General features: G+C 37.7%; 1 protein-coding gene across 1 annotated transcript in view; it reads right to left on the bottom strand.

Moving 5' to 3' along the window:
* The window catches only part of ZGRF1 (zinc finger GRF-type containing 1), a gene marked incomplete at its 3' end in the record, with an annotated part of 70,455 nt that extends 54,085 nt beyond the window's left edge, over window positions 1-16,370 (bottom strand). The window contains exons 1-6 of the mRNA XM_082653800.1: window positions 16,340-16,370; window positions 12,874-12,961; window positions 11,660-11,740; window positions 5,290-5,349; window positions 2,791-2,976; window positions 273-2,484 (exon numbers count right to left, since the gene is read on the bottom strand). Of these exons, the coding sequence (XP_082509926.1) occupies window positions 273-2,484; window positions 2,791-2,976; window positions 5,290-5,349; window positions 11,660-11,740; window positions 12,874-12,894 (2,560 nt within the window). The 5' untranslated portion in view covers window positions 12,895-12,961; window positions 16,340-16,370. The remainder of the gene's footprint in view (window positions 1-272; window positions 2,485-2,790; window positions 2,977-5,289; window positions 5,350-11,659; window positions 11,741-12,873; window positions 12,962-16,339) is intronic.
* Window positions 16,371-16,669: the final 299 nt, after the last annotated feature.

A 16,669-nucleotide genomic window follows, 5' to 3' on the forward strand; every position in this document is an offset into this window, starting at 1 on the left:
TGCTTATATGTGCCTATATATGCTTATATACACATAACATATTTTTGAAAGAATACTCTGGAAGAAGACTGCTAATTCTGAGTGGACTGAAGGGCTGTGGTAGGAAGGAGACTTACTTTTCACTATATTATCCTCTATTACAGTTGATTTTATCAAGTACATGTATTACCTATTTAAATACCATGTAATTCTTAATGTAGCCTCCAGAGCAAATATCTCCTCATCCTTTGAACTATAAAGAGAACAATCCAAAACAGACATGACATTCTAACCTTCAGGATTGCTATCTGGCTCATCGGTCTGCCGAGTTCCTTGTTGTTTAAAAGCGGTATTCCTCTTTTTCAATACTTCCAAGCCTTCCAAAGCCGTACTGTGTTCAGACAATGATTTTAATAGGGAAATGCTATTTACTAATCTGGAAAGTTCTGAAGAATGTCTAGGATTATTCCAGTATTGTTTGCTTTCTCCAGCAGTTTCTACATCAATATGGTCCTGGGGTAAACTTCTAGTCCTTCCCAAGTCTTCAGATTCAGGAACATGTGATTCTGTGTCTTTGGAAATAGGATGTTTTTTTCCCAAAGGGTAAAACAAAGAATTGGAAACTTGGGTATGTGATTTATCAAGTGCAATACATTCTTCAGAGTGAATCTGACTGGCATTTAATAGCTGGATACTGTTGTCACTGCTAGAGGTTAATGGTAAAACCTGTTTGGAATTTTTGTCCAAGTCACTTCCCATAATAAAAGGCCGAGGCTGAGCCTGTTCTGAAAATAGGTTTTTTTCAGGATTCTGATGAGTGGCTATGTTTAAAAAATGAGGAATATGTAAATTCGTGTTTATACTTTCAGATTTATTTGGGAATGAAGCACTAATAGATTTATTACTGCCTTCATTATTTTCTGCATATACATCATCAGTCCACTCTAAGGATGAGTCAAAATTGCTTAATGTGTCACTCCACTCCTCCTCTATTTCTTTTCCAGTGTTTCCAGCTTTCCAAGGTCCTCTGTCAAAACCTACACACGTTTTATCACAAAACTGTGATGGCAGAATCTCTTTCATGGGAAATGTCTCTGATAGTTTGTCCCCAGTAGACGTTAAGAGAGGCAAGTGTTCACTGCCAACTTCTTTACAGCTTATATTCTCACATCTTGAATTGCCGTCATTAACCAAAGTTTCTTTCACCCAACCCTCTGAATCCTGGGAAATTCTGTTGCTTTCCTCTGATTCCTCCTCAGTGTCACTGGTTTCAAAATTCTTTAGATTAAATGTGACCTCCACAAGTGGCTGTGTTACATTACTCATAGGTTCATGAATATTATTAAGGAGTTCATTATTAGTACTACTTTTAGAAAATATGTCCGTATTATCATCAGAGATCCCAGAATTGTTACTTAGTGAAGATTCAATTTGTAGATGTTTATACTCCTTTTCTGGTGTTCCACGTATATCTATCTCCTGAGCTTTTTTTCTAATGAGAATTGACCCTTTTATGCCCATCTGGTCATTTTGATTAAGAGGTCTTTTATTATTTTTTTGAATGTCAGATTCTGATAAAAAGCCATCATTTTCTGCGTTACTACAGGTAACTGGTAAGCTGCTGCTATCACAGAATGAAGGAATTTCTAATTTTCCTTCTTGATCCCAGGTCTGATCATTATCATCTACTGGCTTGTCTTCGTTATAGTTTTTTCCATTTTCAGCACCTGTTTCAAAGAACTGTATCCTTTTTTGCACCAAAAGGTCTTTCAAGTTTAAATTACCAACTTGGGCCTTGGGTTTTTTTCCTATATCATTTCCATCTACCGTAGAGGAATGTATAGGCGAACTCTGTGAGGATAAATACATGGCCCACCGGCTTTTATTTCTCATGGTATTTTCTGATTGATGCTGGTAGTGTAAACTTTCTGTGCTCTTCACCTCAGCATACTCTTCTTGTTCAATTAAGCACTTTGGTTTAGTAGGAATTTTTAAACTTCCTTGTGGTTGCATCTGAGGGAAATGTCCTGTAATCTCAGAATTTAGTTCCTTAGACATACTAGTTGATTTGGACTTCAGAAGAGCTAATATTTGGGCTTTGCTTCTAATATTTTGTGAAACTCCTAAACAGTGAGATACCAAACTATCTCTTTTCATGGGCTCATTGGTCAGTAAAGAATCTGAATGCTTATTTACAAAACTGACAGGAGAGCAAAAATAATTTTCTTCACATAGCATTTCTGGGTTAACCTTGAAGGACGAAGTAGAGACAAGTGAAGAAAAAGGTATGCCATTTCTCTCTCTGTTCTTGTAAGTGACAATGTTCTCAGGGTCTGTTGGTATATTATTTATATCTTTCTTGCCAAATGTAGAAAACAAAGGAGGTGTGCTGTAGAATGGAGGAAGAAAAATAGGACCAGGCTTCTTAGCTTCAAATGAAACAGCCGATTCATTATTTTCTGTAATAACCATTTTCTTTGGCACTTGACGCGGTCCTTGAAAACCCTAAAAATATTAAACAATTATTAGCTGTTCTATATCCTATAAAGAAAATGTAAAATGAACTGACTAAAAAAAAAAAAAGAAAAAGGAATGTGGATGTTTTACAAGGTAATAATTAAGATATAAAGTTTGCTAAGCTAAAATACAAACACTCATTTGTATTAAGATTAATGTTTACTTCCTTCCTACCTAAGCATATACTATGAAGCACTGTTTTAATCATACAGTACAATAGCTTCACAATTCACTACTTCTTAAAACAATTTTATAAATATATATTGATTTATTATTTTCAACAGAGAAACTTACAGCAAACTTCCTTTTTAAACCAGCAGGCTGACACCCAAGGGACCGGCCAGAAGATATAAACCTCTTTGAATTCAATGCTGGTGCTTCTTTAACAACATCCTGTTTGACAGCTGTGCTTCCAGTAACTTTAACCTCCTCAACTGTGATTAAGTATCGATCACTTTCTAAATCATCTCCAGGTTTCACCTAAATTTTAAAGAATTAACATCAAGATCATATACATCTAATTATTTGATTACCTATGTGTTCCAATAAGCTTCTAGCACAAGCAAAGACACAATGGATATTCAATAAATAGTTGTTGAATGAATGAATCAGTAACTAAATTATTGATTACTATGCACTAGTTAACTATCAACAAGAACAAAAAAAAGTAATACAACAAAAAAAAATCACTAATTTGTTTATTCAACAATATATATTAGGGGGACTTCCCCGGTGGTGCGGTGGTTAAGAATCTGCCTGGTCATGCTGCGGACACGGGTTCAAGCCCTGGTCCGGGAAGATCCCATATGCCGCAGAGCAACTAAGCCCGTGCGCCACAACTACTGAGCCGGCACTCTAGAGCCCGTGAGCCACAACTACTGAAGCCCTCATGCCTAGAGCCCATGCTCTGCAACAAGAGAAGCCACCTCAACGAGAAGCTCGTGCACCGCAACAAAGAGTAGCCCCCGTTCACCGCAACTAGAGAAAGCCCGTGCGCAGCAACGAAGACCCAACACAGCGAAAAATAAATAAATAAATTTATACTAAAAAAAATACATATTAGGAACCTATGTGAGAACTTTTGTTACATGTCGAGGATACAAAGACAAGCAAGGAAAAGATGCCTCCTCTCAATTCACCTAGAATTCATAAATCTAAATGTAATTTTTAAATTAGAGCTATTAGGGACTTCCCTGGTGGTGCAGTGGTTAAGAATCTGCCTGCCAATGCAGGGAACACGGATTTGAGCCCTGGTCCGGGAAGATCCCACATGCCGCAGAGCAAGTAAGCCCATGTGCCACAACTACTGAGCCTGCGCTCTAGAGCCCATGAGCCACAACTACTGACCCTGCGCACCTAGAGCCTGTGCTTCGCAACAAGAGAAGCCACTGCAATGAGAAGCCCGCGCACCGCAATGAAGAGTAGCCCCCGCTCGCCACAATTAGAAAAAGCCTGTGCGCAGCAACAAAGACCCAATGCAGCTAAAAAAAATTAATTAAAAAACAATTAAAGTTATTAATCAGTTATATATATATCTTTATAAATTAATGTGAATTACATACATACTCATAATTATCACAAATTATTAATTGTTAGTTCTTAATCATATTCCCAAGAGAGAATTTTTAATCACTTTAATTAACAAATACAGCACTTGCGACCACTTCTGACTGCAGCATAAACACAAGATTATCAACCTAGTTGATAATATACAAAATCTGTGTATTATCACAGATAATGTGCTCAATCTTTACTCATGAAATAATTTTAAATGAAATAATAACAACAGTCATTACCATCACTAAGTATCTACTAAAACAGTGCTTCTCCAAGACCCTCTTTTGGTAAGTATAAAAATTCCACAACCACTACTGTCATAAAATTTAAAAACAGGTTAAGTACCATGGCCAAAATCAACACAGTGATAATAAGAATATGTATGCATTTTAGTACTTTGAAAATCACTGTACTAAACTGCTAAGCACTTTGCCTAAGCTATTTCTAACTTTCCCACCAACTGAGTAGGCTGTCTCCGGTCTACATTTGACAGCCGAGAAGCTGAACACAGAGAGGTTAGGTTAGCTAGGAAGTATGTGAAAGTGGGAAATAAACCAAGAACAAACAAATTCTAATATCCTTAATCTTTACACTAAAATATTCCCTTCCATTTTCCAACAGAGGAAAACATGGAATAAATATTTGAGAAAATATTTTAAATAGGAATAATTTCACAAAATATATCCCACTGTAGGTCTCTGCTTATCAAAACCACATAATAGATTTAGAGTCACTTTCTGGGTTCAAATCTCAGCCTTACCACTTTAACTCTATAAGCATGGGCAAGTTATTTAAACTTTCAGCACTATACTCCTAATCTATAAAAATCACAGGGTCCGGGCTTCCCTGGTGGTGCAGTGGTTGAGAGTCAGCCCGCTGATGCAGGGGACACGGGTTCATGCCCCGGTTCGGGAAGATCCCACATGCCGCGGAGCAGCTGGGCCTGTGAGCCATGGCCACTGAGCCTGCGCGTCTGAAGCCTGTGCTCCGCAACGGGAGAGGCCACAACAGTGAGAGGCCTGCGTACCGCAAAAAAAAAAAAAAAAAAATCACAGGGTTGTATAAAGGTTAAATGAAAAAATACCTAAAAGCTTTTAGCAGAGTCTGGCTAATAATAAATGTTCAATAAATACTAGCTATAATTACTAGTATTAGTACCATTACTATACTATTTAACAATATTCACAAAGGAATTAAGATTTAACAATAACTTAAAAATAAGATAAATTAAAATACCTCAAGGCACTTAAGAAATAAACTCTCCAAACATTCTCCTTTGTCATCGTATAGAATTGCCTATATTAAAACAAAAAAAGTGTTAAAAATGTTAAAAAGGGACACAACACAATTCCACTTTTCTTAAACATCTTCAAAGCAAATCAAAAATTGTTATATAAGTAAATCATGTACTGAAAGGATTACCCACTTTGTAAACTTGGATTAGAAAGTGCATCTATCTCAAATGTTTTCTAAGCATCCATTCAGTGTGTGCAAAAGAGCAAAGGCATACACATAAATTCAACAACTTATTCCCTACCAGGAGAATCTTGGAATGGAATCAGGGAGAAGACAGAATTGGAATGAGTTACAGGAGGCAAAACAGGAAACACGATCAGTAAAGAGATTATTGTAATGGTGTGATATGAAGGATCAAGGAGATAATTAGAGTTTGAAATAAGTCATTAGCACTGGGATAAGACAATTGTATAAGAGGCATAAAGAGTAAAACTTATCGAACATGCAGGATATGGGAGAAAAAGGAAACCAAGGTGATTGTCATTTTCTGGCTTTCTCCTCGTGTCTCTCTAGCTCTCTAGCCATTTTTCATAGCGGCTTCTCTACTAGTCCCTTAAACATTGCTGTTTCCATCACTTTGGATAATAGTTAGCAGTTCCTTAAAAGATTGAACACAGAGTTACCACATGATCCAGCAATTCCAGTCCTAAGTACGATATACGTACAGAGAAATGAAAACATGTTTTCAGAAAAAGTTGCATACAAATGTTCAGAGCAGCATTGTTCATAATACCAAAAAGTAGGAACAACTCAAAAAAGTTCATCAATTGATGAATGGATAAACAAAGTGGGATATATCCATAAAGTAGAATATTATTCAGCAATAAAAAGGAATAAAGTATTGGTACATGCTTCAACATGGATGAACCTTGAAAACATGCTAAATGAAAGAAGTCATTCGCAAAAGACCACTTATTGTATCATTCCATTCATGTGAATAGTCCAGGATACACAAATGTGTCGAGACAGTAAGTAGATTAGGACTGAGTAGTGCCTTTATGGTATTTCTTCCTGGGGGTGACAAAAATATTCTAAAATTAGACTGCAGTAATAGTTGCAAAACTCTGTGAATATATTGAGTTGTATACTTTAAATGGGTGTAATGAAAAATGTGTGAATTATATCTCAATAAAGCAGTTAAAAATTTTGGTATTTCTAAGGTCTCCTACCTTTTCTTCTCTACTCTTTACATTCTATTCTCCATCCCTGAGCATATTATGCACAAAATTCATGTCACACTTCTGCTCAAATGTCTCCACAGCTCCCAAAGAATAAGACAAAAGTCCCTACATTAGCCAATAAGGCCTACATAGTCCTCTTTATCTTCATTCTTACCCTTGCTCACTCTACTTGTTGTTTGCCTAACTCACTAGACATACATCTTCATTTAGTTTACTGGTCTGTCTCCACCATGTTATTTCCACAAAGCCAGGGATTTAACTGTTTTGTTACCTGCTACATCTGCTAGAACAGTGTGTAACTCCTAACAGGTGCTCAAAAAGTATTTGTTAAATAAATGAATGAACGAATCCACTCCAGGAGCTTCAAATATCATCTAAATGCCAAGTACTCCCAATCTGCATCAGTAGCCCAAAACTGTTTCCTGAGTTCCAGGTCCCTATCGCCAATTACTTGAGTGTTTTGATGACACTGAAAATTTGGTATGTTCAAAATGAAACTGTAAATCTTCATTGTTCCCCCTAAACTTGCTTTTCTTTTTCAGATATCCTATCTCACTCAATACCATAATCATAATACAGAAACCTGAAGTCATTCTGGATTCTCTTCACCTTCCATATCCAAGACCTTAAGATTCTATAATATTTTCACAATTTCTCTCTAATCATCCTTTCTCTCCATTGTCAGTGCTAAGGCCTCCTTAGTCAGACCCCCATCACTTTTCATCTACATTATTTTATAGCCTCTTTATTATAACTGTCTTCCGAAATCCAATCTTTCATCCTACATAACTTAAAAGGTATGTTAGACATTGCTGCCAGAGTGATCTTTCTAAAATAGAGACATGATTATGTCATTCTTCTACTCCTAATTCTTCACTGGCTCCTCAAGCTGAGCACACAAAGTCCTTCATGATATGGCTCCTGCCTACCTCTTTAGCTGTGTATTCTACAGTTTGCCTACATGGGACCTTCATTCCAGCCAGAGTCAATTGTTTATAATTCCCCAGAAATATTTCACACTGTTCCACACCTCAACACCGTTACAGCAATGACACAATCTTCAATCTTCAGCTCCCCTCCTTCCGACCTATCAATTTTGTTTACAAAACAAAACAAATACTCAAAAAAATACTCTTCATCTGGAAAGACTTCTCTGAACCAGAGTCCAATTTTGATGTCTCTCATTTGTAATCTCATAGACCCTTAAGCATATCTCTGTATATACTCTAATCCTTAGGCACTTAGATAAAATTCCCTTGAAGACAAAAACTATAACAGTTACTATTTATTGCATGCTTAAAATGTGCCAGGTACTTCGTTAAGAGGTTTGTTATCTTATTTAATCCTCAAGAAAACTTTATGAAGTATCATTTTCCCCATTTTACAAAGAAGAGACTATACGCCTTGAGGGACTAAATAACTTGCCAAGATTACACATCTAGTAAGTGAAGAGCAGGATTCAGGCTAATGACTATTTGACATTAACTGCTCTTCTACACTGCTTCCATACGTCTTATTTGAATTTTCCCACTGCCCAGCAGCAATATATGTTTACTGAATGATTACTCAGTTAATGGAAGATGAATAACCCTGACAGTAAGGATCTGAATACATAGAGAAAAGGCATTACTATCAAGAAAAATACTGTAAACAATAGTTTACAGTTTACAGTTTGGATTTGGGAACAAGGGTTAGGATATGAGATTATTAATTTTCCTGGATCATAGAAAAACTCTCTGGGACTAACTTGTACTTATCTTGCTTTCCTGTAACCTATCAGTGTGAGGTATATAATGGACACTCAATAAATATAAGCTATAGTTGAAGATAAAGTTGGATAATACCACTAGCATAACCTTAATACTTATGATTTTGTGCCAAAAGAAGACATGAAAGACAGGCAGAATCCAATCATATGTCTTTTTAACATAACACAAACTATAAGATTTTAAAGACTTGGCCTTAACTGAATAGGAAGACCACCCAAAAAAAAACCCCAGAGTTTTACAGAACAGCATTGGACAGTGAATGGATTAGTTTAAAAGTATCTAGCCTGTTTGACTTAAGTTGACTAAATATTAAGCTAGGACTCAACTAAAAGTTAAACTAAACTAGGTTTATAAACTGAATAGGATCTGTAAGCTGAAATTGAAGGCTTAAGGCAAAACTAATTTTTCTTTTACTTTTCTGGTTTTTTGTTGTTTCTTTTTTTTTTGTTTTTAAAGAACAGTACTCATTTCCTTCCCTACCATCTCTTTTATTTTATTTTCTTTGGCCACGCCACACAGCTTGCGGGATCTTAATTCCCCAACCAGGGATTGAACCTGAGTGAAAGCACAGAGTCCTAACCACTAGACCACCAGGGAACTCCTACTTTTCTGTTTTAATAAATCAAATGTTAATTTAAAAAATGATAAGTAGTCTTTCTACATTAAAAATGTTCTCTTAGTGATAATTTCAGAGTGATAGATATGTAGAATAAGGACAGAATATGGAGATCTTTAACTGCTGGCTTCATTCAGGAGGCCACAATCTTGTCAATGTGTCCTATATGTTATCAACTCATCTATAATAAAGTTCTTCTTTTAAATTAGTAATATTAAAAGAAACAATAGAATGGTTAGGGCATGGGCTCTGGAGCCAAAAAATCTAAATTAATAAACGACTCCTCCACTTTCTAGCTGTGAGATCTATGGGCTTCATCTCTCTGAGCCTTAGCTTCATCATCAATAAAATAAAGATAAAAATAGTACGTAACTAATACGGGACTTATAAAGACTAAGTAAGTTGATACATTTAAAGCATTATGCCTGTACACAGTAAGCACTTGATAAGTTTTTTTTAAAGAAATCAAAACAGGGTGATGGGCCAAATGGGTGAAGGGGGTCAAAAGATACAAATATCCACTACAAAATAAATAAGTCATGGGGATATAATGTACAATATGGTGACTATAGTTAGTAACACTGTATTGTATATTTGAAAGTTGCTGAGAGTAAATCTTAAAAGCCCTCATCACAAGGAAAAGAAAAGAAAAAGAATTTTTCTAACTATGGATGGTGATGGATGGTAAGTAGACTTATTATGATCATTCTGCAATGTATATAAATATCAAATCATTAAGTTGTACACCTGAAACTTAAATGTCAAAACTATACCTCAATAAAATAAATGACTACAGCAGATTGCTCTGTGGCTGGGCCTCATCCCATCCGTGGAGGGCCTATATAGAACACAACAGCCAAGTAAGAGAAAACTCCTCCTGCCTGACTGTCTTTGAGCTGAGACATCAGTTTTTTCCTACTTTCTGACTCATACTGAAATACTGGCTCTTCCTGCGTCTCAAGCCTGTTGGCATAAACACTAAAACCACATTATTAGTTCTCCTGGGTCTCCAGCTTGCCAACTACAGATGGTGGGACTCGTCAGCCTCCATGATCACATAAGCCAATTCCTTACAATAAATCTCTGTCTTCTCCATAGAGGGAGTAACAAAGAGAGAGAGACAGAGATAATTTATATATCTTTATATATAAGAGCATGTAATCCTGAGTCCTGACTAAAAATTTTAAGTATGGGAAGAGAATGAGCCCACAGAAAATACTCAGAAGTGGGCAGTAAGCAACATCAGGAGAGCATGGTGTCACAGAAGTCAAATGAAGAAGTGTTGTGAAGAATGGAAGAGACAAGGGTGTTAAATAAGGTCACGAGAACTGATAAGAGGAGAACATGAAAATTTGACAGATGGAGATAATCAGGGTGGGAAACCCAAGGAAGGATCACCATATCTAGCAGGGTTGACGATTATCCTAGTAAATAATTTTCTCAAGACTGATAGGATCATATAATAAAATAACAGATTCAAAGAAAATCCAAAAATAGAAGAATTCTATACATAATTTCAGAAATTGGCAGCTTTTCTAAAATGGTATGTCAACTCTGTGTGTACCATTACACTGTGAGCATTATTATGTTAGAAATATATATATTTTTGTTTGTTTGTTTTTTGTTTTTTTCTTTTTTGCGGTACGCGGGCCTCTCACTGTTGTGGCCTCTCCCGTTGCGGAGCACAGGCTCCGGACGCGTAGGCTCAGCGGCCATGGTTCACAGGCCCAGCCACTCTGCGGGATGTGGGATCTTCCCGGACCGGGGCACGAACCCGTGTCCCCTGCATCGGCAGGCGGACTCTCAACCACTGCGCCACCAGGGAAGCCCTAGAAATATATTTTAATAGTAGTTTTTTCTGTATAGTTAAACTCTTATTACCTGCAAAGAAAAAGAGTGTGCCAGGACTTCCCTGGTGGCACAGTGGTTAAGAATCTGCCCGCCAATGCAGGGGACATGGGTTCAAGCCCTGATCCAGGAAGATCCCACATGGCACAGACCAACTAAGACTGTGTGCCACAACTACTGAGTCTGCACATTCTAGAACCCGTGAGCCACAACTACTGAGCCCACGTACCACAACTACTGAAGCCCGTGCGCCTAGAGCCCATGCTCCACAACAAGAGAAGCCACTGCAGTAAGAAGCCCACACACTGCAGTGAAGAGTAGCCCCCCGCTCAATGCAATTAGAGAAAGCCCACACACAGCAACAAAGACCCAACGCAGCCATAAATAAATAAATAAATTTAAAAAAACAAAAGAAAAAAGTGTGCTAAAATTCCTGAAAAGTTTCATAGAAAATCTAATTTTAAAAAAATCTGAAGAAATTAAATAGTTTTTTTTTTTTTTTTTTGCGGCACGCAGGCCTCTCACTGTTGTGGCCTCTCCCGCTGCGGAGCACAGGCTCCGGACGCGCAGGCTCAGCGGACATGGCCCACGGGCCCAGCCGCTCCATGGCATGTAGGATCCTCCCGGACCGGGGCACGAACCCGCATCCCCTGCATCGGCAGGCAGACCCTCAACCACTGCGCCACCAGGGAAGCCCAGTTAAATAGTATTAACTGAACTTTTATAATGCACAAATGAATCACTGTGGTATGGGAATCATTTGACAACTTCTGTTTTCATATCACATCAGCTTATGGACATATCTAAGATTTTATCATCTCCAGAGTTTTCTTAATATTCAATCAAAAGGCAAGAACCCAACTCTTAGACTCCATAGTCAACTGCTATGCACTTACTTTGTTTCCTAAGTGAGTGATCTTCAGAATTCCATCTTGCCACACTTTTGACTTCTTCATCTTTTGATGAGTATATAGTACCTTATTTCCAAAAGTACAAAGGAAAGAAATGGTTTCTATTTACAAGTATTAAATGTATATATTTTTATACCCTTCCTACCTACAAAAAATATTGAAGACATCTTTTATCAAAATAAAAGCACAGATATCATAACAATAACAACAAACACCAACAACAAAAAATACCTGGTAGCAAAAGGCAAGGGAGGGGAGAAAGGAGAGGTAAAACTTAAGGAAGAAACTGAAAAGTTAACTGAGCAACAAAAACTATTTTGAGCTTCCTAGTCATCTGTGGGATGGAAAAAATTGTACAGTTCTCAAAGTCCAGGAGTACAGAGACTCCTGGAGGTGTCCCCCTCAAGACTTTTTCAGGGGTCTGTGAAGTCAGAACTATTTTCATGATGTTGTATGTATCTCAATCTCACTCCTTTGATCATGTACTTAGTAGAAGCTCCCAAGGTTATATATATGCAATATTGCAAGATTCAATTTCCGAATGAACGCAGAAGCAGATCTGAGAATCTAGCGGCTTCTATTAAGTCAAATATTAAAGGGATTTGCAAAAAATGCACAGCATGGCTACTCTTTACAATACGTTTCTGTTGTTATTGGACCATAAACTTTTCATTAAAAATGTAATCTATGTTAAATGTAATGGGCTTATTATTTTTAATGAATTAATAAACATTTTAAAAATTTCCATTATAATTTCTAATATGAAAGACAGCACTAGATATAAGGCCCATAATCAAAAATTCTTTGGGGTCCTCAATAATTTTTAAGAGTATAAAAGGGTCCTGAGACCAAACAGGTTAAGAACCACTAATCTAGAAGAGTCATGCCAGTCCTTCAAGAGAAAGAAATTATTTCCTGGTCCCAAACTTCCAAAGAATTTGTTCCAAAGGACTTTGTATAACCAATGTGTAGGGTTGCCAGACACAATATAGGGCAATATTTGGGACATACATACTTAATACTAAAAAATTATTCACTGTTTATCTGAAATTCAATTTCAACTGAGTGCCCTTCTTTTAGGTTTGGGTTTTTGGTTTTTTTTAATTTATTTTAGGTTTTTTTGCTAAATCTGGCAAGACATTTGTGAAACATGGAAAGAAGGAAGAAAAAAGGAAATAGTGAAAACTGGTAAGACTTACAATAAATTCTTGGCTTTTCATTGTTTCTTCTGAAATTATATAGTCAGGTCCAGAAAATAATCAGTGGTCATTCAACAATTTATATCACCTAAAATGAAAAATGACAAAGAATATTCAACCCTGATGAACAGAGTATCAAATACAATTTTTCCCCCACAAACTCTTGACCAGAGAGAGGCATCTAAGCGTCCTGAGACTATGTAACTATCAAGGCAAACACAGGTATAGGGAATTCCCTGACGCTCCACTGGTTAGGACTCCACGCTTTCACTGACAAGGGCCCGGGTTCAATCCCTGGTCAGGGAACTAAGATCCCACAAGCCATGCAGCATGGCCAAGAAAAAAAAAAAAAAAAACCCACAGGTGTAATCAAATTATCTGCCACTGAGGACACGATAGAATAGTGACACTACACTGTGGAAAAAGAATTTGCCAAGTAAAGACAAAACCAAGTAAAATATATAAAATAATTAGTAGGCTGCAAACATTTTTCCAGCTGCCATAATATGTATCAGAAAATATGATTCTTCCCTTCCCCCCAACCTCGATTCTTTACAGAAAAAGTTTCAATTTTTAAAACTTTCTGAGTTGCTACGATCACCACAAGATGGCCCTCTTGCATTTCAAATTTTTCATTTTACATTTTAAAGTCAATATAACACAGTATTTAAGACCAAATATACATTATAATACCTCTCCAAGGAAAAACCTTTCCAATATCATTGCAGTGAGTACTGTAGTTATCCTACGCTATTGGATAAAATTATTACTGCGGACAAATTTGGAAATCTAAAATCAGAGGGTGAATTGAAGAAGTAAGTAGAGATGCCAAAGAAAATTATCATTTTTTTTTTTTTTTTTGCGGTACGCGGGCCTCTCACTGTTGTGGCCTCTCCCGTTGCGGAGCACAGGCTCCGGACGCGCAGGCTCAGCGGCCATGGCTCATGGGCCCAGCCGCTCCGCGTTATGTGGGATCTTCCCGGACCGCGGCACGAACCTGTGTCCCCTGCATCGGCAGGCGGACTCTCAACCACTGCGCCACCAGGGAAACCCCAGGAAAGTTATTTTTAACCACTGCCTTAGGTCCCTGGGCCAACAGCATTAGCATCACATGGGAACCAGTTAGAAATTCAAATTCTTGGGTCTTGACCTATTAAATTATAAAGTCTGGGGTTGGGGCTGGATGGCCTGTAATTTAACAAGCCCTGCAGGTGATAGTGATACATGCTCAAATTTGAAACCCAGACGGATTTAATAAAGCTATAATTTGCAATTCTGGATTAAATTCATCCTATATACATATAATATATATAAAAACAGGCCACCTACATATTATTTATAAATCACATATATTTGTACTTACTGCGTGCCAGACATTGTGCCAGGCCGAGATACTAAATTGAACAAAATACTATTCCTAGTCTCAAGGAATTTTCAGTATAGCAGGGTAATAAACGGTAATTACAATAAAATGTAGCAGGAATAAGCACAGGAGGGGCACCCAACTCGGTCTAGGGCATGAAACAAGGTTCCCTGAAAGACATATCTAAGCTGTAAACTGAAATAATCATTAACCAAGGAAAAATGCCAGGGAAGGTATTTCCAAATAGGAATCAACATGTCCAAAAGCCTGTGGAAGACACAGCAAGGCATAATCAAGGAACTCTAGTACAATCAAGTGTAAGACAGTGAGTTGTGAGAGATAACACTGAAAAAGTGAGCAATAACAGGATTCAAGGGGCCTTCTGTTTTATGCTAAGTTGTCTGGACTTTCTATAAAGACAGTAGGAGGCCAAGGCAGGATTTTAAGAATAAGATTACATAACGTGACTTGGGTTTTACAAAGATTGCTCTGGCTGCCAAATGGAGAAAGGGTGTGGCAAGGGGTACGTAAATGAGATGTGAATACTTGCCCCACAACACAGTGCACAGGACAGGACCCAGACCTACAGAGGCACTGCGTTTCAGAAACATAACTCCCATATCCGATATCCCTCCCCTGCAGCCCACGGGATTGCTAGATGTCCAATGAATGCCAAGAAGATAACAGAGAGGTCCAGAGAAATACATCATTCACTGCTGCTTTTATAGCAACTTGCTTCTAGCCACTGAATGGGTTAGACATCCTATATATGTAGGTAAGACTACATGGTGTCAAAACAATGCCTGGCATGTGGCAGTTGTTAACATTAAGCCCCTTTAATAACAGCTATTATTTACTCAGTGCAATTATATGCTAGACACTGTTTAAATGTTCACACCTTATGGTATAGATACTATTTTTCATATTCATTTTACAAAAAAGGAAACTGAAGTGCATAATAGGTATGTAATCTGCCTAAGATCATGAAGTAAATAAATGGCAGATTCAGAATTCAAAATTAAGTAGTCTAAATTCTGGTGCTCATATTCACAAAAACTACATTATGTGACTATTTGTTGAACACCTACTGCATCAGGCAGGAATGGGACTAGATACTTTACATATAATATTTATCATCTCATAATCCTGAAAAGTAATTATTACCATCACAATTTACATATTAGAAATCCAGTATTTACTAATTTAGGATTGCTTATATGCTATTTACAAATTGCAAAATAAAATTTCCCATTGTTTTCCTAAATTAGAAATATTACTTGTTTAAAATTTAAAAGGAACTGAGGAGGTCCAAACTCATATATGTGGTAAGTTAGTTTATAGGACTAGACATCGAAAAAAAAAGACTAACTGGCTCTTAAAATATTTAGAAGAAGCCCTAATTCCCACATTCAAAGGTGAGTCAACACCTCTTTCTTACCATTAAACAGGAAAAACGTTTTTAGCGAAAAGCATCATATATTTCAGTGAGGTGCAAAGATAAAAAGCTTTCTGAAAGTATTCATCTATCCATATCTCTAAAACAATTCAAGTGTTGACCCACCTCTAGTGGGTGAAAGCTTAATGTGCAAATGAGTTTTTGGCATGGAGACCCTAGATGTTCTGTGATACTTAAGTACAGAAATATATACATATCTTCACACATACATTATTGTGCTGCGTTATAGATTTATGTATAAAATTCTGTGTTATCACTAAAATGAGATGTTTTCTGTTAAGTACGACGAGATGTTTTTGGTCCTTTTGTTTTGGAACAAGCAGGATCTTTCGAATCCCTAAATGATTCACAGATTTAAGAGTCACGAACCCGATAGCTTATTAAGAAAGCATCCAGTCCAGATAACCAAAAGAAGCTCCCATTTCATTTGCCAAAGTTTAATTACCATGATCCTGTGTAACCAAATGACAGTGGAGAATTGACCCTTTGTCAGTCCCAAAAACAAAGAGCAAAACCATCTCTGGTTCTCACACGTATGTGGGAACTGCAAAGCAAGGGCTGGGAAAGGCGGTGAAGAGGAGACACCAGTTCTTACAAGTTGTCCGAGAACCCTGTGATCCAATCCTGGTTCCACAGGGCTTCCTTACCGGTCCGCTTCTGGCGGAGCAAATTCCTTCGTCCAGTCGCGCCAAAATCAGTGACACCACCTCTCGCTCAAAACTCCAGCCTAATCCTCCTTACTCCCCGGAAACCCCGTGAAACAGCTCACTTCACCCATCTATTGCACAAAACCCATTTTCGAACGTCTCCCGCGAAAACCCGTGACGTCATCCGCTCGCGACCACACCAGATCAAGCTCCAATATTTAGCCCGCCCACCACCGCCCCGGCGAGAACCGCCGTTTTCAAACCGCCAATCAAATTCTTCATCGTCTGCGAGCCTCCGCAGCGGCCGCCTTCTCCGATGCCCCGCCCCGC

This window comes from Grampus griseus, assembly GCF_964374135.1.
Source record: "Grampus griseus genome assembly, chromosome: 4".
Taxonomy (NCBI): domain Eukaryota; kingdom Metazoa; phylum Chordata; class Mammalia; order Artiodactyla; family Delphinidae; genus Grampus; species Grampus griseus.